Genomic DNA, 26,962 nt, shown 5'->3' on the forward strand with positions numbered 1-26,962 from the left:
GAACAACATGATATCAGGTATTTTACTCTTTCTTTCTAATATGAAATCAATAAAACAAAAAAGCAAAAAAAAAAAACGGAAACGAATGCCATAAAAAAGAACAAGGACAAGTTATTATGTAAATTTTTAACATTTTGATAGTATCTGGCAACCCACCTGCTTTGTGTTCAAATTTGAGCCTTGACTCGTTAGCCCCGCCCCTCAAGTATGAAAGAAAAATGCATTTCCCCTCGACCAATCAGCGGGCGAGTTTCTCGCATGTGTGTATTGTTTAAACTGGCCAAAACCAAACGACCGAGTGAGCACACAAACTTCCACACGGAGACATGGCGGCCGTGGTGTCCGTTAGCTCAGCTGCCAGAGACGAGAAGTCCTTCACTGCTGCCAACTCTGCCCCGAATCCACACTTTAAAAGTTACGACCAAGCAGCCGAAACCGAAAGCTGGGGGTTTGAAACGGGCAAACACGTTGATGCGCACACCGGCGATGAGGGTTCATCGACGGCCAGCGACTGTCCGCGACGACTCGATGATGAACCGGCGGCCCTCAGTCCAGAAGAGATTACTAGTCGTTTGGAAAGAACGAGAAGAGAGTTTTATAATAGGCGAAAAATAATTATCAAGAACCTCCCTGCCGATATCAGCAATCAGGTGTGTAACATTACTTCAAACAACTGATGCCCAAACACAGATTGAGTCACACTAACACTTTCAAATTTCAGTTATCGCTGACTCCATAGTTAACAGACTGGGTTTAACATTGGTGTCGATAATTGAATCTGGTGTGACAATCAAAAGGCGAATGCTCAACGGTCGTAAATATGTTTTGATCACACTGAACCGATTCTGATGCGAGAATGTGAAACGTTACGTTATTTGTTGTGAACGGATACGGGCCGTTTGACCGTTCATTTAATCGAGCTGAATCCCCGGATGCTTATCCTGAAAATGTGCCCAGTCACAGATTGTGAAGTTACAGCTTCGTGTTATATATTCGCTGCTTCATTTAACTATTTTTAATTTCTTTAGGCGACGCAATTATCGAAATCCTCTTCACTCTGAAAATGTTTCCCATTTCCAATTAACATTAGTTGCTTGTCACGAATGTTATTTGACCAACGTTAACTTACCTGCTGACCAGAGTCTGTTTTGACTGTTATTTTGTAAAACCAGTTACTATTCATTTGTTTATTTTTTTCCACTCAATACCAAGTAATCCAGTTGTGACTAGTATATTTAATTATACTAATGCTCACTAATGCTTATTTGTGAGTTACTAGAGCTACTCCATTCAAATAGTACATTTGATCACTATTGCTTAATTATACTAGTAATTTTGTTCATTTTTTACTAGTCACTATCCCAACAGTTTTCTTGCATTGAATTGTTTCTAGAAAATGTTTGTTGATACTCATGGAAACTGGTCTTAAATGCCTTTAATTTCTATTGTAAATCAGCAGCATACATAGTTTTCATCATGAAAATGGCCGAAGACGCTGGCATGCCATTAAAAAAAGTTACAGATTTTCTCATCTATGTACTAAAGTGGTCTGTGGTTCAGACTTCAGCTATTCATTATGATTTTTTTTGTGGTTGTCAACCAAGTTCTCAAACTGTTATATTATGGGAACAAGCAATGTTAAAATGGCACGGGTTGGTTCTTTTTGTTTGTGGATGTGGTTCTCTTAGGAAAATGCTTGATTCATGGAGAAAACAGGTGTGTGTGTTTGAGTGAGTCTAGTATTGTTCCAGATCGGAATGGGAGCAATGAGGATGACAAAGGATAGAAGGCGCTGAAACAAAACGTTTTGCTTTCACTGACACTGAAAGAAAGTGCTGGTTCATATTATGGTATCACGTAGGAAGCCTGAAAGCAAAAGTGGAGTTTTTTTTGTTGTTGTTTTTTTTCCTTATTGCTGTCAAAAGTAATTTATGAATCCCTCAATCATAACCACTGAAATATCAATTTATTTGTGACACTCTGAAATGAGAGATGTGAGAATAGAGGGTGCCAATATGACAAGAAAATGATACCTGAGCCAATCAAGTGGTTTTGAATCTATTAGATTATTATTTTTTTTTATTCATGCAAAATGAAGTATACAATCATTATGGTTAATGAATGAAAGTCTTCCTGAATGAGGAATTAAATTTTCTGTTTTTCTCTTTAGGAGGTGCATGAGCTGTTAAGTAACTATGATTTGAAGTACTGCTTTGTGGACAAATACAAAGGGACAGGTGTGTATGAATCATCACATGAACACATGAATGGATATTTTTTTTGTAATCGTGTTGTTGGGTGCATTTTTTTTTTTTAATAGACATTGGCAACATTTATATAGTTCTGAGCAAATTAAGTCTTCATTTAGCATCACCCATATTTTTATTATTATTATTGACTGATTATTGTAGTCTTTAGGTGTTGGATTCATTTCTTGTTACTTATTTATATTTGTTTTTAATAGTTTAATTTTTTTTTAAATGAAAGGATCATCTTTTTTTTTTTTTAATCAGTGAAGAGGATTAAAATTGATCCACTGACAGTCAGAACATTTTGAATGTTACAAGAGATTTTTGTAAAAGATTTAATGAATGTTCTTTTGAACTTTTATTTTAAAGGAGCATTGCGTAGGTTCTGAAATTTCTAACAGTTACTGACACCAGTGGCCGTTAGAGGAACTGCAGCCAGCCTCATGCTCGTTCTCAGTGCGCACGCTTTTTTTTTTTTTTTTTTTTTTTAACTTATGAGGAGTGTCCGTGGGTGTCTGAATTGTGCTGGAGGCTGGTCACTTCTTTCCATCCGCAGAGTCCATTTGAAAACACTATTGCCGCTGCTTACTATAATGGCTGGCGTGCCGTACGGTTATAAGCCCAAGGAGACGAGAACGCGCATGACATCACATTTTGTGAATTTTCGGGCCCGACTCTTCCACACACAATTGAGCCCACAGGCTGATAGAGGCAACCGTGGTGGACAGTCGAGGTGTCATTTCTTTTTTTTTACATCATGGTTGGCTCATACATGTACAAATGAAAACTCTATCTTAAAGATTTTTTTTTTAATCTTTTTTAATTTTTTAAAAACCTCCACATAGCTCCTTTAATCCAACAATTTTAAATAAGGAATCTCTGGATCCACAAAAATATTAAGCAGCACAGCTGTTTTTAACGTTGATTATAAATGGTTGAGCATCAAATCAGAATGTTGGAATGATTTCCGAAGGGTCTGCACTGGAGTAATGATGCTGAAAATTCAGCTTTGCATAACAGGAATATTTTAAGTTGCATTATGATAGAGAACATTTATTTTAAACTGTATCAATATTTCAAAAGCTTTTTGTTTTTACTTTTATTTTTGATCAAGTAAATGCAGCCTTGGTGACTTATTTTAAATTTTCTTTTTGACTACTAGTATATCATTAGTTTTTCTTCTTTTTGCCTGGGAGTTTTTACTAATTATTGTTTTTTCCTATTTAAGCCTTTGTGACTCTACTGAACGGTGAGCAGGCTCAGTTTGCGATAAAGGAGTTTCACCAATTTGTTCTCCGTGAGCGTGAGATCTCTGTGCAGCTGCAGCCGACCGACGCTCTGCTATGCATCGCCAACCTTCCCATGGCTTTTAGCCAGCAACAGTTTGAGGAGCTCGTCCGCCCCTTCGGAAACATTGAGCGCTGCTTCCTGGTGCACAGTGCCACAACAGGCCACTCAAAGGGCTATGGCTTTGTGGAGTACATGAAGAAGGACTCTGCAGCCAGGGCGAAGTCCGAGCTGCTGGGGAAGCAGCTTGGGTCACGAATGCTGTATGTACACTGGACAGAGGTTGGCTCTCTCACGTTTCCCATGCTGCACTCGTGCTGCCTCTGTGTGGACCGACTACCTCAAAACATCCTCACCTCTCAGGATCTCTGCAGTGTGCTGACTGACACACACACTCCCATCTTCTGCCAGGTTGGTACGAGTGCTTGACCCACCTGACCGGAGTCAAATGTGGAAGTAAGGGTTTGTTCATGCAGAATGTGTTTTTTCACTGTTTTTCCTGTTTAAACATGCGTTAAATTGGCGTGTTTGCCCAGTGGCTCACATCTTTTAAGGCCCGTTCCCACCAAGAGCGATAACTATAAATACAATAACTATTTGTGTCCACACCAGTGAACGATAAAGGTCTGTTTTTGTTGCACTTGTTGCATTTACACAACCTCAACCAGTAGATTTCCTCCGCATGCACATTTCGAGCGCATCTAAATGGTGAATCTAGCGTAATCTGTCTCATCTCTAACGTCCAGACGGAGACGTGTTTCGCTGTATACGCATAAATTTTGTTTTGTATAGGCGTTTCATCCACACAGATCCAGCGTTTTGGGAGAGTGAAACCAATATTTTTTGAAACCGTGTCCTCGATTGGATAAATTTGAAAACGCTGCGTTTGCGTGTGGGCAGTGAATCCAAATATTTTCTGAAACTATGCTGTCAGTCATCAGACCACGTCTTGCCCCTAGTCAGACACCTCTACGTCACATAACAGCAACAAAAACATTAACGCAGATTAATAAATGAATTGTTCCATGTTCATTTGTGTACCATGCGCAAGGTTTATGCGCACAGTCCATGTCTTCGTCGTTTTTAGTTTATCTCCGTGGCAGAATTACAGCACCACATGCTGGTCTTGCATGTATACTACATTGTTTTGTGTGGACACGGATATTTCTTGAGACGAGGGGGGGAAAAAAAGATCGGATAGGGAAAGCTTTGGCTTCGTGTGGACGTAGCCTCTGTGGAATAAAAACAAAACTGCAAAGGAGGCAAGATAATGTTGTCAAGTAGCGCTGAAGTAATTTTATTTGTTACTCTTTGCTGTGCATTGTCTGTTTGCTTCTTTACAGTAGCTGTTTCCATCCGAAGATGCAAATCTAATTTGTGCACAAAACTGAAATATCGCATAAAACACTTGCAAATAAAAAAGTTTTTGTCCAACAAATGAGAGAAAAAAATCGACACTTCCTGAACAGGTTAAATTGAAATATTTTTCTTTTCTTGCTGATCCAATCCGTGGGTCAAAAACCTTAATGTGATCGTGAATATATATATATATATATATATATATATATATATATAATATATATATATATATTTGACGTTGTAGCAACTCGTCTAATATCAAAGACAAAAATGAAACACAAAAAAAAACAAAATAAGGGGGGAATCACATCCAAATATAATTGCCAACCACCAGCTCAAAATGAATATATATCAAAACAATATATCACAACACCATAAAGCAATAATAGCTTACAATCACCCAAAACCTGGTCCAATGAGACCTTCAACAGTAGTTCAGTCCATACAAGGTAAACACAAAACCATAAAAGGATAATATGGATGATATGTGTGTAATGGAAATAATGAACCTGCCATCCAGCGATGATTAGTCCAATTGATAGTGCACAAAAGTTCAGTTCAAAATTATACCAGTTGCGACCACAGTCCCATCACCGCAAAAAACCCACTCAGCCAAAACTTGTAGTCCTCTGGGCCAGGTTGGAACAGAAAAAATATATAATCCACCAAAGAAATCCGTTCGAAGAAGATTTGATGCAGGGGTTAAGCCCGTATTGAACACAAGGATTCCGGGTAACACCAAACAACACAATTGAGGAAATATGGCCTACATTGAGTATTGCAAACGCACTGTTCCTCAAATAGTAGCCAAAAGAGGCATAACCATTGAGCCTTAACTCAAAACCCCTCTTTAGTAGAAAGAGTGAGTCCTCCCCAAGAAAAGCCACCACATGGCCTCTCCAGCTAGATCACTCATTCTCCCTTATATGGGTACTCTAACCCCCTTACCTGAGGGCGTTGCCCCCTGGTGACCAGGAAGAAAATTACAAAACAGCTATAAACAGCCAGTAATAGTGAACACACTCTGAAACTGTTACAACGTCATCTGTGTTTACACCAGTGGCGCCCCGAGAAAATGTTAACAGGGGTGGCGAAATGAGGCCACAGTAAATTTTGGGGGTGGCACATTAAAATAAAGAAAAAATTAAGGGTTTGCAAAATAGACAAAAAGTTATATCTCTGTGAGTTCTAGGATTTTATCGATAACGATAATTACACTATTTTGCTGAGTGTTATTGTGCTGATATCTTGTTTTTAATTGTGCTGACACCTGTTTTTTTTTTTTTTTTTTTTTTTTACCTTTACACCATTGTTTCTAAAAGTGTGCACCATATTTTAGGTCAAATACTTGCATTTGGGCTGTTACCAAGCAAATGCAATCAGTATCAACAAAATTGATCTTTGCAATGCAGATAAAACAGAAGCTGCATCTGAAGTGCCATTTAGATGTTTTTACACACTGTTTAATGCAGCTCCGTGGAACATGGAATACTTTAACCTGCAGTTACAAATGAATAAATAATGTTTTGATATTTTAAAGATAAAACATTGTAAACTGATGTTTGAAATTATTTAAAAAATGAAAAGGTTCCGTTTAAATGTGAAATTAAAACCGCCAATAGGTGGCAGCGAGTCACTGTTAATAAGTGAGTCATTGCGATTGAACCGAATCATTTAAACGGTTGATTCATTCAGGAACGAAACACTTTAATGTTGCTCAGAGATGCAAAACTGTGGCTGCAGCAGGTGCTGCACTTTTCACTTTTCACTTCTTAAACTATTGTGAATTTACATTCTGCATTTAAATTAATAGTACCAACTGCAAATCTTCCTAGGGGTGGCCGCAGGGGTGGCCAGAGTTTATACAGGGGTGTGGCCACCCCTTGGGGGCGCCCCTGGTTTACACGCCTGTGCTTTCGCTTCGTCTCATACTCTCACTCACTGTCAGTCAACGGTTCGCGCTTGGTAATGATGGCTGCGGCTGCAGTAAACTAAATGTTCGCGGTCACTGTTCAAAGTCATACGGGTTCGGGCACCATAATACATCTAAAAAAAATCATTAAAACAGCTCGACACCACTTTAACTTGGCACAAAGTTCTGGAAAAACTGTGCCCAGATCTTTTCCCATCCCTTCTCCTCTCTAGTCTAAAACCGTGACAGTGTCGACTGTCACTTGATGTTCGAAAATCTATTGCACGAATCAACCAACACAAGTTTCAAAAACGAAAATAAGAAAATGATTTTAACAACCTTTTCTCGGAGCGCGTCCAGGTTTTTTTTTTTTTTTTTGAACAGGCGTCACATAGCAACTGCAGCTTCGGACAAATATGCATAACAGCAAATAATACTTCTGCACAATGTTTCTCTTTTTACAACAGAAATGTGAATTCAGCCGGTATTCAGTCTCATACAGTTTCGGGCTTGAATCGCCTAGGGCTGTTAAAATAGCTGAAAAAACTAAATTCGAATTTTTTACTTAAATATGATCAATTCTAATTGTATTCGAATTGTAAATGCATAATTTCAGTTAGGGTGAAGAAAAGCTTTTTGCTTCTCTTCTGAGGCTCAAGATGGCGCATCGAGCAAAATATTACTGCATGTTTACTCAAAGCATTAGAATACATGACTGTGAAAAAAACATTTAAAATGTTTATGAACCAATTATTAAGTTGCTTAAAGAACTATAAACAAACCGGCATCATGTATGCATGCATTGTTAAATAAATAAAAAGGGCGGAAAACCAGTCACACAGAATAAATTTTTTCATTTAAAAACATGAGATGCGCGAAATATGCGTTCTGTGTGAACGGCTTGGTTTCAGTTTTGATGTAAACAAGATCTTCTCCACATTGATTTTTTTTTTTTTTTTTTCTCAAGTGGCTTCAACTGGATAGGCTAACATAACCGTATAATGCAATGACACATATATTGTCATTGCATCTCGTGCGCGTACATGAGGTGAAAGATGAGAAAGCAGATACTGCGTGTCGAGCTCGTCCGCCTTTTGAAAGCTGTGTAGACACAGCTGTGCGCACGGCGAGATGGAATGGAACACGTACCGGGGCTCATATGGCAGCTTCCTTAATGCACACTTAAAATTCATATGCGCATTCGAATGTCGATTTTTATTTTAAATTCGACGAATATTCGAAAAAATGTTTTTTTTGATAGCCTAAGAAAATCGCCTATGCGTCTTGGTTTTTTTTTTTTTTTTTTTTTTTTTTATCGTAAACACAGCCATGTTGAAGCCTGCAGTAAATGTTTTGCATTATGGCAGTCCACTCTGCTTATTGTTTTTCGAAAATGTTGCACTCCTGTTTGTCATTTTGCACGTAACTTCACGCCAATAAATCATCAGAAATATTGGTCTTTACCAATATATTGAATCTTTACATTCCTCTTGCCTGTTGTCCGTGGATTTACCTATATTTGGTGTTATTTGCCATATAAAACTTTAGACATGCAGTTAAGTTAAATATATATTTGTATGTATATATCATAAATATGTCATATATTTTGTGACAAGTACACACTTCCATTGCCAACACTTAGTGTCAGAGACCTTAAAGACATTGCTATTGCTTCATTGCTATGCCATTGCTACACTTTCTATGCTATGACTGCTCCACAGACTTCTTGTTGCAAATTTTGCTCACACACACACACACACACACACAAACCTGGACCTGGAGATGGACACGCACACACACTCAAACTCACAAACTTACTGACACACTCAAACACAGGCTCACACACTCAAACATTCAAAAAGACTCACACACACACTCACAGACTCAGACACACACAGGCTCACACACACACCAAACTGGACCTGGAGGTGGACACACACAGACTCTGACACACACACACACACAAACCTGGAGATTGAGGTGGACAAAAACCAACACACACCAACCTGAACCTGGAGATAATAATAATATAATGTCTAGTCTGGTGGCTGTGATATATATAAACCAACGTCCGTTGCCATGATTTTTGGAGTGACTGATCGCATAACATCGGTTAATGGAAACGCTGTCATTTCGCAATAGTTGTTTATCGATATTTTTTTTAAAAAACACTAAAGTTTTGCACGAATCTGTAATGGAAACGCGACCGCGCTTAACAGACTAACTTCTCAGAGTTATGTTGAGCAACAATGTTCATTACTAACCATTCAACTCCGGATTGATTCTGGAATCTTCGCTGGGGGAATACGCATTAAGCACCGGCAACAATCCGGCGTCCTCTAACGCATGCTCATGTTTTATTCAGATCGTGTTCGAAGAGGAGGGGCTAGTCGTGCGTGCCTCCGTTGTCAGTTTGTGAGAGGGAGGGAGCAAGCAGCGAGCAGCTCTACAATAAAATACAATTGTAGCCTACCCATATTAAATAGTTTTAAAATCTAAATCAATCCGTGGCGGTCAGCGTTGATATTGTGGCGGGCCGCCACAAATTAATGAATGTATGGGAAACCCTGAACATGTTTTTGACAGACTTAAATTTGTTTGTGGTCTATATAGCCTGCATCAAAATGAGGTTTGCAATGATGCGGCCGAAGGCACGGGTTGAAGACCCCGTCAGTGACGTCACGATATGCTAATTTGTTTAAATTCATACCGACGTCATCACCATCACAAAAATTTACTTTTTTTTTTTTTTTACATTGAAAATTAAAAAAGAAAATAGACCGACCTACCGACCCTTTTTTTTTATTTATTTTTTATTACGGTTACTCCAAACCAAAATATTTTTAAGGATGGCCTGAATGCAATGGCCAATCAAAGGAGTTCAGATGAGTCATCGCTGAAATGGCAGAGTTTAAGTGTGTGCACTCAGAATTAATTTTGCGCTTGCGAATGTTCTTATAGCAAACAAAGTGCAGATGTACATAATGTAAAGATTCATTCAGCATAGTGTAGACCGCTTCAGTGATTGACAGGAGTTTTTTCTAGAGAGCCTGAACTTAGACTGAAGTCATTGATAACTTTGTTGGCTTGCTTTCGCTGTATAATTTATTAGCTGTTAAACTGTGGAAATTAAAGCATTATAATTAACTTACAATGTTTTTATTAGATTGTGATCACGTTAAATACAAATTCAATCATATTAAAATATTTCATGACATGTTCCATTTCTGGTACTTTCCTAAAAAGAAGGGTTTATTACTCGAGTTAATAAATGACTGTAAAGTAGAAACTTTTAGCCTTACCATGGAGTTGGTTCACACTCTGGCTATGGCCAAGATAAGTAATTCTTATTTGCTTAATGAATGTTTGGTACACCTAATTTACTAATATTGAAGCATTTATCTTGGAACCAACGGACAGATATTTAATAGGTTTTTTTGTCAATAAGACAAATATGGATATTAGGGCTGAAATGATTCCTCGAGTAACTCGATTAAAAAAAATGATCGAGGCATATTCCTCTGCCTCGAAGCTTCTTTTTAATTTATTTTAAATCTCACGTCAGGTTCTTTCGCAATGATTTTTTTAATGTGACAACACGTTTACGTCACCCAGAAAGCGGAAGGAGACACAAGCGCTGTGTCTGAAGTCGCATACTGCAAGGAGTCAGCAGTGTTTTGATTTGAGGGCGCAGGCAAACGTAAAGAGAACGTCGTGGCGTGTTTCCATTGCAAGATAGAGCTGGCATACCACAACTATGGCCCTATGATTTCCGCGATGCAGAAAATGAGGAGGGAATCGCAGAATCCAGTCATAAAGGAATTTACAGTTTAACGCGGAATGGCACGGAATTTGACAAATTTTGAATTCATTAATCAAAAATAGGTCATTGCACTTACATCAAATCACGATATGGACTAAGACTGTTCCGGCTTAATATTCACAGATATATCTAAATATGAATGCTGTGTCTCTGTTAATGAATGGCGCAGAAGCGCGTCTCCGTTTATAAACACATACTGAAGTGCGCGTGACTCTCCGGTGATTTCAGCATCTGCTGTCTCACTAAATAAGGACGTGAACACATGAACAACATCTCCAGAACTGCTCTGACAGTCACTTTATGAGCATTTGACCGTTTGATTTGAGTAAAACTAGCGTCACATCACATACACGGAACTGTAAAGGTACGTCAAACCGTCAAAATAAAAGTCCAGTTAAAAAGACAATTATTTGCAGCCTACTACTGAAAAAAAAAAATCAAACTTTTTTTTAAGGTTTAATCACAACATTTCTTCCATGTTTTATTTTTAATAGTAAATCCCCTTTGTTTATCAAAAAGTTAAGTTTGCTTAATTTTCAATAATTAAAATATCTATTAAATGTTTTGTTTTGTGTTTAATGTGCATCTCAGAAAATGCTTTAAAACCCCAACTGAATGGCACTTAAATGCATTTAATTCATTTGTCAACTTTATTGTCATTGTTCACAAAAGAAAAAAGTTCTAAAAAAGGAAACTTAGTTGTTCATTTTAAGAGACCCAGGAGTCTTATTTTCTCTTGCATAATTAATATTGCACTTTAAGCAAAAATGCATTTTATCCGATTAATCGATGGAATTTTTGGTAGAATACTCGATTACTAAAATATTCGATAGCTACAGCCCCTAATGGATATTTGATTAAAACAAGGGGTCCTCCCAAGAGCTTTAAAGTTTCGAACACTGACTCTGATCACAGCAATAGCAAGAGATTCAATCAATTACCAGTGGAAAAAGTGCCCCCCCCCCATATTAGAAGCTTTTTCATTAAAAAACAAATTCACAAGGAAGACAATATTAGTTTGTTTAAACGTTAAATTATGGTTTAAAATAATCTGAAACCACATTCAGAATCTCATTAAAATGTGATTAAAGTGAACATTTTCAATGGGAAACTATAAAGGGTAGGGTTGATATATCTTTGCCAGATAAATGTAATTTTTTTTTTTTTTTGACTGGTCTTTTCTGTCTACAGAAAATTACAAGGGGTGTAGTTTTCTTATTACAGTGTGTACAATAAGACATTGATATTAAGGAAGTAAATGGGGTCAATTTTGACTTAATGTGATTTGTATGTACACTGAGGCAGATGGCAAGATATGGTAATCAACATGCTACTTGATTGTTTCTCCAGTGCTACAGTTTTATTTTAAGTTTAATTTGCATCCATTGTGTTCGTCTCTTCATATGCGCCGTCACGCTTATTTACCTAATTATCTGGTGGAACATTATCTGCCTTCTGCAATATTATAATGATGAAATCTAGGGTGCTTGTGTATATATCGCTAATGAAAAACTGGCTGAAATGTTGAGCTAATGTGACTGCTGATCCAAAAAGCTATGATCTATCTCCAGCCTTTCGTGAACGAAGCGGTTGAGGAAAGGAGCAATATTATTTTTCTAAGTGATTGTTTATTTGCATGAAATAATAAAAATGGCACAAAAAAAAATCTTCTTTTTTTTTTTTTTGAATTAGCAACTGCCGCCCCCCCCACCCCCCCCCTTCATTCCAGTCAAACTTGTAAATTTCCACTTGTTCTGATCCTCTTACTGCAGTGTTGCTGATAAAAGCTGTTATAATTCAGTTGCTCTACTGACATTTATCCACTGGATGACTGACATTTTAAACAGTCTGGCTGAGCACCATTGAGTCTTAGTCGCAGTTGTCTTCAGTGGAAAATAATGTTAACGTCCTAATGTTTTTCCTGTGTTAAATGGAATCCTTTACTCAAAAATGAAAATCAATTACACACCCTCATGCCTTTCCAAAACTGTGACTTTTCATAGTTTCTTAACCTGCCATCTAACTTAAAAAAATAAAAATACACCACTACACGACAGTAGGGGAGTAATTTTCCTGGATGAAATATGAAGAGTTTGGTAAATATAGACATATATACACCGAGCAATAATCTATAAGAAATGTTATGAACTTAGATAAAAATATAGCTGCAAGCAGCAATAACGGGGCCAAGCACCACAGAAGCAAGCTTCAGACAAACGGCAGGAATGGGAAATTAAAACCGTTTTAAGATTATTTTAGGCAAAATGGCTTCAAAACAATAAACCCAACTAGTAATAGGATTTATTGGCTTATCACGTGTAACCAACAGGTGGCGCTGCTACCAAATTAGTTTGGAATGGTCAGTGTGAGGTGACAATGACACATACAAAGTTTGGTGCAAAAATGTCAAAGCTTTGCTGAGATACAGCCTCAAATGCATGTTGGCATCCTTCCAGCAAATTCGTTGATGCGCTAAATGAGAACCGTTTCGTATATCGACACGAAATCCATATCTTTTAGGTGGCTCAGTCTGAAGATATGATTCAATTTTGGTGAAAATCGGACCAACTGTTGATGAGGAGTTTGAAAAAGTAGGTTTTGACTGAAATTCAAGATGGCGGACATGAAGTTAGGCCAAATAAGGAAAACTTATCTATGTTCTTGGCTTGACCCAAAGAATCTATTAAAACCAGCTGCATTTCAATAGCCAGATTTATTCAAAAGTTATTAGCCTTTTTGGAAATTGTTATAACTTCTGACCACTAGGTGGCGCTGTTTCGAAATTGAGTACCTTCAGGGGATGGTGTTGTTGGCACATTCTGAGTTTCGTAATATTACACCAATGCATTTTAGTATAGCATTCTATTTCAGAAAACTGCATTGAAATCAATGGGAATTTCATGTTTTGTTCTATTATAGTGCCACCAAGAGGCTCAGTCCCACCATTTTTTTTAATGTGTCATCAGAGTGAGCCCATACATATGTGTGTCAATTTTGGTGAAAAATCTCAATTCACTTCAGAGTTATAGACATTTATATGAAAAATCAGCTGAAACGCAGCAAGTAGCCTCAGGTCATGCTTATGACATGTACCAGGTTTGGTCTGAATACGATAAATCATTGCAGAGATACAGCCTTACAACCGTTTTTGTAAGCTTTACGTAAAATTTGTTTGAGAGTTTATCGAAAACAGTTTGACGAATCAATTTGTTTTGCATAACTTTTGGTCAGCACTGACTGAAGATGATCTGGTTCAATTTTCGTGTGAATCGGACAAATCGTCTAGTACGAGTTCGAAAAAGTAGGTTTTTCAAAAAATTCAAAATGGTGGCCATATTTCTATGACTGAAAAGGACTTCATAGGGCATTGGAATTGGCATGAGCTCAGAAATCAGAGGAAAAAAGAATTTTGTTGATTGGCCTTATGGTTAAAAAGTTATTAACAAAATTAAAGTGAAATTTTGGACAGTTGGTGGCACTAGAGGGAATGTCTTAGACACACCAAAATTGGTGTAATTAATGTTGGCACTGTCCTCTATCAGAATGTCAAACCAAAACAACTTTCCCGCAATTGGTTCTATGGGCTGCCATAGACTCCCAGTCGGAAAAAGGAAGAATAAATATAGCTGCAAGCAGCAATTACGGGGCCAAGCACTCCAGCGGAAAGTTGAGTAGCTAAGCATGGCAAGGAGCATCACATGAAGTGCAACAAGGAGCAATTAAACCAATTTTAGGATGATTGTAATTGAAATGGCTAAAAAAACATAAATGCAATCTCTAGTAGTATGATTTCTTGGCTTATCAAGTTTGACCAATAGGTGGCGCTGTTATCAAATCAATTTGGTGCACTCTGTGTGACTTGCCAATGACACACACAAAGTTTGGTATCAATATGCCAAGGCATTGCAGAGATACAGCCTCAAGTGTCATTTTGGCATTGTGCCTCAAATTCGTTGCTTTGGTATGCAAAAACGGTTTCGTCTATCGACACAAAATCCATAAGATGTTGTCAGCACAGTCTGAAGATCATTTGATTCAAATTTGGTGAAAATTGCACCTACGGTTGATGAGGAGTTCAAAAAAGTAGGTTTTCAACATGAATAAAAATGGTGGACCGGAAGTTCAGCATACACTGGCATATTTGGTATCTATGTTATCGGCATAAGCCAGGGAATATTTTGAGACCAGTTTCATTCAAATAGGCTAATGCAATAAAGTTATTAGCATTTTGAAGTGTAATTATTCATGGTTAATTAATGGTTTATTACTCTTGACCAATAGGTGGCGCTGTTACCAAATTTGTGGCATGGTCAGTGTGAGGTGGCGCTGACATATTTGCACCAAACTTTGTATGTGTCAAAGCATTGCAGAGATACAGCCTCAAATACATTTTGGCACCCTTCCAGCAAATTCGTTGATGCGCTAAATGAGAACAGTTTCGTATATCGACACGAAATCCATAACTTTTTGCCAGCATGGTCTGAAGATGATTCACGTCAAATTTGGTGAAAATCGGACTAACGGTCTAGGAGGAGTTCGAAAAAGTAGGTTTTCAACATTAATCAAAATGGCGGACAGGAAGTATGGCCAATTTTCGCATAATTGACATCAATGCTCTCGGCATGACACAGAGAATATAGGGAGACCATTTTAATTTTAATAGTCTAATTTATTCAAAAGTTATTAGCATTTTTGTGATATTTCATTATAACTCTTGACCACAAGGTGGCGCTGCCATTAAACTTTTTGAGTACCTTCAGGGCACGGAGACGAATATTTTTGTAATTTTCGTAACGATACGATGCTGCGTTAAAAAAATACAGCATTTTAAAACAATTCAAAATGGCCAACGCCTAAAATGGCCGACACGGGAAAATTGGATATCATATGACTCGACATGACTCACTGAATCTAAAGAGACCAGTTCTGTGATTTTTGGCCAAACCATTCAGAAGTTTTAAGCCAAAATATGCATTTTTCATATCTCCTGACCACTAGGTGGCGCTGCGTCGAAACACTGCAGGTAGTCTCAGGTCATGGTTACTATTACACACACCAAGTTTGGTCTCAATATGCCAAACCGTTGCCGAGATATAGCCTCACGTGTATTTTTGCGTGCTTTTCGTCAAATTTGTTCACGTGTCATTCGAGAACGGTTGGATGAATCAACTTGAATTCCATAACTTTTTGCCTGCATGGTCTGAAGATGATCTGAGCCAATTTTCGTGGCAATCGGACTAACCATCTAGGACGAGTTCGAAAAAGGTTTTTCAAAAATTCAGAGGAAAAAACAATTTATTTTCTGGCTTACGGTTCAAAAGTTATTAGCATACAAACATTGAAAGTTTGGACAAGTGGTGGCGCTAGAGAGGAGTTAGAGACTTCAAATTTGCTATAGTTAATGTTGAGACTGTCCTCTATCAGTGTGCCAAATTATACAACTTTCCCACAATCGGTTCTATGGGCTGCCATAGACTTGCGGCGGAAGAAGAAGAATAATAACGCCAACGATTACAATAGGTGCCTACGCACCTTCGGTGCTTGGCCCCTAATAAGAACGGGAACAAACACAATAGGGTCCTACGCACCTTCGGTGCTTGCCAATTTAACCATTCAAAAAACTTTAAAGCACTCAAACACAAGACGCGGAAAAGCTGAACTGAGCAGCTGGTTACTCGCGCTGTGCTCGGTGCGCACGTGAAGAGAGAGAGCTGCGTCTGACAGACAGTAACACTGAACTGAGCTCTCCTTTGCGGAATTGCTAATGCAACCTTTTCACACCACAGACTGAACACAATTAATCATTGCTTGGTAATTGGCCAACAAAGTATTGACTGTTGTTTAAGTTTTGTTTGATTGTAATCCATTACATATCTTTCTATCAAAGTTATCTGATATTATCAAGATGAATTTGTTCTGACAGTTTAACTCTGAGTTCTTGTCATATTTTATTACCATTTTAGAAACTATAGCAAATATATACAATATACAAACTTGAAAAAACTTAAACAGTGTAAATGGCACAAACAAATAAACAGAACAAACATAAAAATTAAACTCTTTCAAACAGGGCCCACTGGTACAACCTGCACCGGGGCCCCGCTGACCCCAGCTACGGCCTTGCACAAATGGTACAAACCTTGTCAGTGAACTATGAGGGCAAAAAAACAAAACGGAAACAAAATAATAGTTCATTAATCGTAATCGAGGTTTTGATTTGAGGCCATAATCGTCCAGCCCTATCTTATCGCATATCTTGCACTTTGCAGACTCGGCATCCACTTTTATAAAGTGTAGCCACACTTTAGACCTCTTGTCTAACTACACTTGTGTTGTGTGACTGCAAGTATCTTCAGAAATCCTCCCCGTCACGTGGTGGTGGACAGCCAATCACGGCGAATTTAGGTCCTTACATGCATATATGCTACAAGCACACATAGACACAGCTGCTTGGCAAAAAAAAAAACGACCGCTTGGTGTTTGGAACCGAAATTTGGCACCAAAAGATAATTTTTCGATACTCGTATCGAAGTTTTTCGTTCGATACCATAAAGGCATCGAAGTTCGGTACCCAGCCCTAAATGTATGGAAATAAAATTGATTAAATTAATAGATTAGTTGGTAAGAGATAAGTGACATTAACCTCAACAATGGACAGCAGGAGGCGTGAGAGTACCGGGATTCGTATCGTGGGTGGTGTATCGCGATCTTTCGGTTTGGTTTACATTTACTGTTGTTGTTACCTGACTAGCTGCGCAAATAAATGCTGATAATGAACTTGGATTTGCACAGCAGTTAACAACGTCTCTGTGTAGTAACCGCTGCTCTGTGAAATCACGCACCTGATGGAATTTACTGCTGATTAGAGAACCGGCTTTACTGACGAGATGCGCATTAACGTTCAGCCGATCGTGATCGGTGCACCCCTACTTGTGGTTTTTTTTTTTTACTGAACGTAACCGATACTTAGTCTAGGCGGCACTAGGCAGGCATAATGAAATGTGTAAAAAGGCTAGGGCCATTACAAATTTATTGGACAGGAAAACAAGTGGATCAGCATTTTCGGGGGCCAGAGCAAAGCGTTTTTTTTATTCACTATATGTCCAGCTGTTGAGAAGACGCGCTCAGGTACTTCATTGCCAGCTTTGCAAGGTGGGGGTATTACTGCCAATCTTCCACCACAAAAGCCGGTCGCTTGGTGGCACGCAATGGTGGCACCTTTTTCATAACTCAGCATATCCTGTAAGAGGTTGCTTTCGACGTCACTGGGTCTTATAAGCGTGTAAAATTGCTGGTATTTTCTGTCTAGCTTTTGCAACACCTACTGCACTTTCGGAATTCTTTATTTTCTTTTTCTGCTTGTTTGTGAGTTTTGTTAAATCTATATTTTTAAATTGTTTAATTCTTTTAAAATTAATAGTGTACATATTTGGTTAAAATCGATTCCCCTACTTTCATTTTCGAAACTTTTTGGTTGGTCCGATCGATTGTGCAATCGATTTTTGAATAAAGTGACTGCCCTAAACTGAACTAATCCTTAAGTTAATGAAGAACGATAACTGCAATATACCGACCAATGAATCTAAGCGTTGTTTATAAGCATGTGGTCAGTTTCGTAATTCAACAATAGTTTCTTTGTGAGAAAGGAATCTTTAGTTAAATATGCTGAATTTATGAAGCTTAAATGGTCTTTTGTTGTGGTTGTCCTTTTGGTGCTTGATGACCCCTGTACCTGTTCACCATTATTGAATGAAGAAAAAAAAGCTTAATTTCTGCTAACTTTTGCATCCCACTGATTTTTCAAAGTACTTGAAAACAAAGTGGCGTGTGTTTTGCTTCCTGCATTATTATTATGTGTGTGTGTATATATATATATATATATATATATATATATATTTTTTTTTTTTTTCTTCTTCTTCGTATAGCCTTTTGTCAGATTTATTAAACTATAGAGCTAAATTTCCTTTTATGGTTCCATTTTATGTTCAGCTCTTTCACCTTTGACCTGCTTTCCATGAGGCAGTGTTGAGTGCTCCATGGCAGAGAGTGCATTGGTTTCTATGGTGATCACCACCTGACTGGGCCAGGTGCTGTCATTCTGGAACGAGAGAGCTGCTGCCTTTCATGTTAAACGTGGATCACGTACTCCACAGGGCATTGTTGGGAATGACACTTTTCGTCATGTTCCCCATTGCTATGGAATTAACAAAGGCTTTGGAAGTTAATTCTCATTAAATCAGCTGTGCTCCCCGTTCAATCTCCTCAGGTTTTAGGCAGGTATTGAATTGGCCTCATGTGGATGAGGCTCCAATCATGCGTAAAATGGGCAAATAATGTTTAATGAATTTTTTTTCTAAGAACATCTAATCAAGGCTTTAGCGACTCATTGTGTTTGCTTGTTGAACACCATTCCACCCAAAGCAGAGAAGCTCAGGAGCTGCATTAATCTTAGTGGCTCTGTCAGGAAAGGTTGTCTGTCTTTGTATTAGTATGCATGTTTTTTTTTTTGTTTTTTTTTCTTCCCCATCTTGCCTTACTTTCTCCATTTCTTTTATCCCATCAACTTGAGGTGGTATAACTGAGCTCTCCCATTAGCTTACTGATTGTATTTGTATTTCGGAGGAGAATTTTTGATTTGCACGAGAGAGAGAGAGTGCTAGATGATATTAAATGAGATGAATGTGAAAATGTTTTTGGTTTGTACCTTGTAAAGTGGGCTTGTTTTAACTTTTTTGGAATATAAAGTGTATTTATATACTTGGTTCTTGTGAAATTGCAAAAAAAAAAAAAAGGTACATCAAGGTGGTTTCCCCTCCTCCGTTTTGGAGGTTTATGCTGCAGTAAACATCTGAGAAAAATCTATTCATATCAGCAGCCTGATCACATCTATTTTATGTGACATTGAAATGGCCAGTTCCCCAGAATTTGTAAACTATCATTTATTTGCCTTCCATGTCATTCTAAACCTTTATGACTTTCTGTGGAACATAAATACATTTTGATTTTTAAAGACTGTTGGTTGGTAACCAAGCAGTTTTGGTTCCAATATAAGGATGGAAAATGCATCAAAATATTTGTTCCACAGAATAATTTAAGTCATGCATGTTTGGAACAACATGAGGGTGAGTAAATTTTTTTTTTTTTTTTTTTTGAGGAGGGTGAGCATTTATTTCAAGTCGGTTGCTTCATGGGAACAGCCTTGTTGGAATTCCATGACTGACTTAATACTGATAAATACCCCCCCCCCCCCCCCCCCTTTATTTATTGTTTTACAGCTTGCTCAGGGTCAAGATGGTAATTTTCGGCGGTTTGCAGTGCTGGAGTTCTCCACGCCTGAGATGGCTGAGGATGTGCAGCGGCTGACTGATGGCAGAGCTCTAGGTGGCACTCACATACGTGTGTCCTTCTGTGCTCCAGGACCACCAGGAAGAAGCATGCTGGCTGCCCTCATCGCCGCCCAGACTATGGTAGACACCCAACCTCCATTATTTGAGAACATTCCCTAATTTCCTCAAACTACATTTTGCAATGTCTCAGTAGATCCTACAATTAAAATGAAATTATAAAGTGATTGTGGTTTTAATTTTTGTACAGGCCTTGAACCGAGGGAAAGGTCTCCTTCCTGAACCCAATGCTATGCAGATCCTTACTGGCCTCAGTAACCCTGCTGCACTGAAGATGCTGCTGCAGCATAAACAAGGTGCGAATGCTCATCGTTTTTCTTCTGTAGGCTTTTTTTTTTTTTTCAATCCAAGCAGTTAATCTTTCACTCTTCTCTCAACATGCAGGCCTGCTGGGAGCTGCGCCCTCTGTACCTCTGCTGGCTAACCCTGCCCTCTCTGCTGCCCTCATGCAGCTGCTGCTCCAGAACCAAGTCCAACAGGTACTGTCCATCCCTCCCTCCACCACTCATCTCCTGCCACTGTCCCAGCAGCATGTGTTTTAGCCCTCACTCTCTTCTTCTCCCCTCCCAGCAAGCTCTTTTAGGGAATCCTCTTCTTTGGGCACATATTCTGCACAATAAAGAGTACAGTCTTCTCCCTTGTGTGAGTGGTTCCTCTGTGTGGGTGTGAGGTGCTTGTGTGCTTTTCTTTTCAATGATATTTTCTAGTTCAAGTGTCTTCTGGGAAAGTACTAGCTGTTCAATTATTGTTCCACTACAGACCAATGATTTGAGCTTAAGTAATTTAGTAAAAACCCCATTAGCTACTTCTGCTCAAGTATCGGCCAGAATGTTCATCAAATGTCTTTTTCCTTGGTGTAATTGACAAGTGTCTTTCTGAAGGATTATTTGTGGTGTTTGACATTATTATTATTCTATAATAAATAAATAAAAACTAATGCAGTTCTGCCATTCCTCAGGCTGGACTGCTGAGTGAAAATCCTCTGGCTGCTCTTCCTCTTCAAGGCATGAACATGTTGGGAGAGATGCCTCAAGGTACCACACGTTTGGAATGTTTTGTCCCACAATTATGGGATAAAAATGTCAGGGACACTGCGTTTTAGAATTATTTGAGATTTATTTGGTATAATGTCATTTTATTTGTTTTACGTTTTTATATAGTTTAGTACTTTAATACACCTTGATTTGGAAACTAAACTTTGGAAATAAAATAAGCTTTAGTTAGTGACAATGACCCTGATTGGTTGCAATTGTGTTAACCGGCTGTTACTTTTACGTTAAATGGATAGTTCACCCAAAAATGAAAATTCTGTCATTAATTACACTCCCCCATGTCATTCCAAACCCATTAGACCTTTTTTCATCTTATGAACAACTGTCATAAGTGAAGTTCTAAATTTAATTTCATTCAGGCACTATTGCTTCGACACTGGGCTTGCAGAATGAAACTCTTGGCCCCGTCAAACAACCATCCCTCAGCCGACCTCTTGGGAGAGAGAACGAGACCCCAGCCACACCAATCGGCCTTCCCCCAACAGCCTCTCCTGCACTGCAGGGACTGAATTTGCCTCTCCTGAGTGGGATGTTAGGATCAGATGGACCGACTCTACCGGGGGTGAGATGGATGCTAATGGCTGCTCCGGTTTATGCACTTTTATTGTCTCACAACCTACATTTACTGCCATGATCTTTCATAGGAAAGCTTTGAAATTGCTGCAATTTGTTTTTAGCTTGGCATGAGCTGTTGTTTGGTCCTGTTAGTCTTCATTGTGTTGCCAAATTGTATCTATAGTGGGTTTGTTTATTCAGACCCTCTCTTTTTCCTGAAGGCATCTATATTAGGCGAGCCTCCCAAAGAAGTTGGTGCATCCCAGAACCCTTTTCTCAGTGCTCCTAGCATATTCCCATCTTCAGGTCAGTCCACCCGCATTTTTATTTTTTTTTACATTTCTTGTTTTTATCTTGTTGCATTTCCTAAAGCATTACGTTTATTTAGGTGCCAGCACAAGGGCTCACCCCTACAGGAAGAGAATGGCACTTGGCAACACAGCTAACCAACGTGCAAACCACGGCATCCACTCGAACTACAGCCTGCGCTTCCAGGAGTCTTGCACACCAGAGTTTTCTCTGCACCAGGTCGGTTCATGTGTTAAGAGCAGCTTCACTAAATGTGTTGCTGCCTCTCACCTTTTCTGACTGGATGTTGTCTCTTTTTCACTCCATCCATAGGACCCCTTGTCTCATTTGTATGAGCAGCAGGAGATTCTGGAAAATGCAGCACTTCCCAGCTACGGTTTGCAGGTACAGTTTCCACCCCCCTCCATTTACCCCACCAGAAGACTTCTGTTCCGAGATTGGACACGTGTGAAATCGTAATTGTCTCTGTCTCTCAAGCACTCCAGGCAAACCGGCTTCAGTGATGCAGGGTCTCCTTTCAGCTATCCACCCAGCCCCCCTCAGTCATCTTATTTCAGCTTTGGAGCCCATACCAACATCCCCTCCACCCAGCTTAATAAGGTACTCAAAACAAACCATTCTTTGTTACAGCTAAAGCACTGCAACATCGTTTAAACTCCCTCAACGAATCCTCAAATTTCAGAATTCAATCTGAACCTAGGTCTTTTTTTTTTTTTTTTTCACAAGTGCTACTCAAGCTGCATTTTCATTTCAAAAACTTCTGTGATTATTTATTTGGGAGTTTTTGAAAGAATTACTGGTTTACTTGGGGCGTTACTTCAATTTGAAGGGTAAAGGAAAACCGTATATTCTGCTTGCTGCCAATTACATACAAACACGCACAATATCATCAGTATATACGTTTCTTCCCCTCAGTGTTTCCCCTTATGTATGCTCTACAAAGGCATCGTTTATGCCGTTTAAAGAGCAGTAGATGTTGGATACACGACGCTCACATACTGATCGGTGGCTGCTTTCAAATGCTCACTTACACATTGTGCATCTTTCTTACAAGAAGCCCTCACAGTATGCAGCTGTGTGTAACTGTGAGCGGCTAAATGCAATTGCATCTCCAAATGCTTTTATGATATGCAATATAAACTTATGAGGATCTGATATGTCGAAATGGATCTGTGCATTAGTGTGAGACCGTGGCAGCTCTATTATGTCAGTAATAATCAAAAAAGGAATAATGCTGAGAAAAATCTATAAGTTCACCTGTCTGGAAACTTTCAGATACTTAAGGGACTCAGAAGTACTTTTTTGTTTATCGATTTGTTATTTTTCTTTTTTATATTTGCTTGTTCATTTAGTTGGTTGAATTCTTAACTTACAACTTTTTTTAATTGATTGTAAATATTTTATTGTAGCTTACTTTATATAAAAATATAATAAATGCACAAGTTTGATATTCAAAATAGGTAAACTAATTAAATAAGATTGCTATTGTAAGGTGAAGCTTTCCAACCCTTAAATATAACTTCCATTTGTTTTATTAATGAAATGTATTAGAAGTAACTTCACAATGGATCATTACAGATACTTTGAAAGCATAATGTAATGAAAAACATAACTCTCACATGGAGGGGGAAAGTCCAGAAGTCCTTTATAGAAAAAATAAATGCCTCAAGTTGCATCAAAACTGTTTTTATCATTCGCATACCAGCCCTCTGAATCATAATTGAATCATGAAGTGCCAAGAGATTCACACCTCTAAATTTAGTATGAACTTAAATGTTTATGTGCATCCCTATCCAAAACGATTTAATAAGTGTCTTAATGCCTTCTTGATCTGGCTTTGATATAATCCTATATTAGTGAATGTATTGTGAAATTCATTGCAATAAATTCAGACAAAATATATTAAACATCCTTTCATTGAGATGGACAGGCATATTTAAAGCGGCTAGAGTGGCTGTGCGGCTCAACACTTGTTTGATCACAGTATTGGCCGTGAGCCCAAGAATCACTCATCGGGACCCATTTTCGAAAGCTCTGAAATCCTTATCTGAAGCACGACATCCTCCCGTCACATAATATCCATCTTTATTACGATTTCTTTATTTGCATAGATGTCTGGAACATATGTAACCCATCCCAGAGAGTTTAATAAGTGCTTTTGTGTTTCTTCAGGCTGTTGGAATGCCTCCAGTGACTCATTCCAGCCTGTTTTCTGCTGCACCTGGTGCTGGTGTGAAGGTAGGCCATCTTCAGCCCTGATGTCTAACATCTATATTTGCTGCTTGTCAATTATCGTCTAAGTGTGCCAGGAACCTTTAACAGTTATTCTTAGTGTGGCTCTTCGATTTGATTTAGATTTTCTGTCCATGTTTAGACTCCCGTCGGTGGGCAGAAGCGTCTGTTCTCCCGTCTCATCCCGTCTCCAGAGCCCAGTCCTGAGGGTGGATATGTAGGTCAGCACTCTCAGGGTCTCGGGGGGCACTACGCCGACTCCTACCTGAAACGCAAGCGCTTCTTTTGACCAGCACTCAACGGCTTCCTCTGAACCACCAGCTCTCTAAAGGGATCGCTGCTTAAATACCATCTTTAAGTGAGCGTGAAAGAGCAATGAACCATCTTCGAGTTCACGCTGGTGAAAGAAAGGACCCTGAAGCTGAAGGATGATTGCTGAAGTTTGTGTGTATATAATTTCCGTGTCTGTAAATATTGTTTTTTTTATTTTGCCTTTTTAATTTTGTTTTAATTGTTTTATTTTTCTAAACCTAAAGATGCAACAGACACCACAATGAAAGAAAAAGGGTTTTTCCTGTCAAGTTCATTTAAATAGTCCTTTTTTTTTTTTTGTCTTTAATTTGAGTCATTTAAACAGAACAATAGCCTTTTTCTATTGTTAGTCTTGTTTGTGTGTGTGTGTGTGTGTGTGTGTGTGTGTGTGTGTGTGTCTGTATAGTTCAGTTTTCTGAAAAAGGCTCCTCAACTACAAACACTTTCTCTCACGTACAAGTGCCAAGGCTAACATGCTTGAAAATCATGTATCTGTGCAACGGCTACAGTAGCTGTCTGTTTTCTTCAGTGAGTCACCTGTCTGTGTCTTTATAGGGAGCTCTGAAGCTCGTTTAGTGTTAGATTTAGCTCAAAATAGTTGTATCCCCACCACCACCACCACGTATTTGTGTTGCACTAATTCCCATCTTTGCATCCCATTTTTACAGAGTCAGAGTTTTCTGTGCGTTGCACTTGGAGGATATGGATTATGTATATTCATCCTCCGGAATCTGTCCTTTCCACACCAGTCTCGTTCACGCTCATTCCTGTTTTCTGCCTGCATTCACACCTCTCTTTGACCTCGTTCAGCCTGCACAGTTTTGCTGTTGCAAAGCGTTAGAGTCTCGGCCGTCATGTTGTGAAGGCCCAGCTGGTTGGAGACTGAGTATGGGCTGCCGTTCTCCTCTCACCAGACTCTGAGTACTGCTCAAAGCACAGTGTGCCTGCTGTTGCTTCTGTGTTTCCACACACACATACTCATTCGCTCCTCAGTCTTCTGTATGGTGCCTTTCCTCTGTAGACCAGCAGAGGGAGCCAGGTAGCTTTTCAGTTGGCACTGCTCCATATCTTTATATTCTTTTTTTTTTTTTAAACAAACAAAAAGAGCCAACAGTCTGAAGCAGGCCAAACCTGTGCCTTAGTGCGGCATTTACTTTTGCCGTTGTAATTGTGACTACCTTTTCCCCTCTGGTTTGAACTGCTGCACCCCCCAATGGGAAGAAGCTTCTACAGACTGGAATGTGATTGACGTATGATTGAGTACTTGGTCTGTGTGTGCAATTTTTATTAAACTGGTTGACATTTGATTTGTGATAATGCATTACCTCTGACTTGTACCGCAGCTTACGATGGAGCCTTAAAACGGCAGTGTTTACTGTAATCTCATCACACTGTGAGCCTCGAATACATTTTAGTTTGTTTATCTGCAGTGTACATGCTTGAGTTTGATTACATTGCTTCTCTGGAATCTTGAACTCGTGTTCTTGTATTTCTTCTAGTCTGTAATGGTACCACAATTGCTGCTCTATATTTTGTATCCCATCTGAGTGAAGTTACACCGTGCAGTATCTTGTAAATGATTTTTCATGTGTGATACGTGGTAACAGGAGCTGCTGCTGCTGTGTGAAATGAACTAAACCTTCAGATGTGGTAAATGACCTCTTCATCACCAAATCACTCTTCTGTACAGCTCTTCTGCTCTGTTTTTGTGGCATTTGAACAAGTAAATGTTATTTAAGTTCACCTTCATGATGTCTGTGTGGTCAATCAAACATGCATATCACTATACCGAATGGACTTAATGGTTAACTCAAAGGGAAGATTTATTAATATCCAAAACACCATTAGACACTATGCAGAAAATGCTTCAAATACATGAAATTGGAAATGTATAAATCCTTTATAAAATGTATTAGAAATGCTTAGAAATTCAAATTTTATTAAGGCTTTTTATCCTTTTTATTTTATTTTTTTACTAGAAAGTGTCTGTCATAAGCTTAAAATGGGGGGAAGGTTATGCAGTAGGGGCTTTTTTTTTTCTAATGGATCGTTAAAACTAGCTAAATTAGCTTAATTTTTTTAGACAATTCAAGATGCAATCTTAAGTCCTGTTACTTAAAGGAATAGTATGCCCAGAAATGAAAATTCTTTTGTTAATTGCTCTCACTCATGTTGATATTTTGATGAAATCAAAGCGTTTTCTGAACCTGTGTAGGCCGCAACGGAACCGCTATGAAGAAGAAAGGTATTAAGGACGTTCAAATAATTTCAAGCTACGAGGATACTTTTTGTGTCCTAAGAAAATAAAAATACTTCATTCAATGGTTTATTCTATTCCGTGGCAGTCTTTGATTCACGACTGTATCAAAAGGCTGATGATACATGGCAATTTTGCCAGGCAATTTTTTTTTTTTTTTTTGAGCTATATTGCTTGGGAACTTTCCCATTGAGAATGGGTAACAAATTTC

General features: G+C 38.6%; 1 protein-coding gene across 1 annotated transcript; it reads left to right on the top strand.

Moving 5' to 3' along the window:
* Positions 1-256: 256 nt before the first annotated feature.
* raver1 (ribonucleoprotein, PTB-binding 1) lies at positions 257-26,237 on the top strand. The gene is made up of 15 exons (XM_059559229.1): positions 257-650; positions 2,171-2,237; positions 3,478-3,947; positions 19,906-20,097; positions 20,225-20,330; positions 20,419-20,513; positions 20,993-21,068; positions 21,446-21,648; positions 21,863-21,947; positions 22,030-22,169; positions 22,263-22,334; positions 22,428-22,550; positions 24,123-24,188; positions 24,325-24,874; positions 24,906-26,237. The coding sequence occupies exons 1-14, from the start codon at positions 327-329 to the stop codon at positions 24,469-24,471; spliced, it is 2,166 nt and encodes a 721-aa protein (XP_059415212.1). The 5' UTR covers positions 257-326; the 3' UTR covers positions 24,472-24,874; positions 24,906-26,237.
* The last annotated feature ends 725 nt before the right edge of the window (positions 26,238-26,962 follow it).

This window comes from Carassius carassius, chromosome 1 (genome assembly GCF_963082965.1).
Source record: "Carassius carassius chromosome 1, fCarCar2.1, whole genome shotgun sequence".
Taxonomy (NCBI): Eukaryota; Metazoa; Chordata; class Actinopteri; order Cypriniformes; family Cyprinidae; genus Carassius; species Carassius carassius.

Excerpts from the sequence above, each read along its gene's own strand:
- raver1 (XM_059559229.1), top strand. The coding sequence starts at position 327 with ATGGCGGCCGTGGTGTCCGTTAGCTCAGCTGCCAGAGACGAGAAGTCC. Across the intron at positions 20,098-20,224 it reads TCATCGCCGCCCAGACTATG|GCCTTGAACCGAGGGAAAGG; the intron begins GTAGACACCCAA and ends ATTTTTGTACAG. Across the intron at positions 21,069-21,445 it reads GTTGGGAGAGATGCCTCAAG|GCACTATTGCTTCGACACTG; the intron begins GTACCACACGTT and ends AATTTCATTCAG.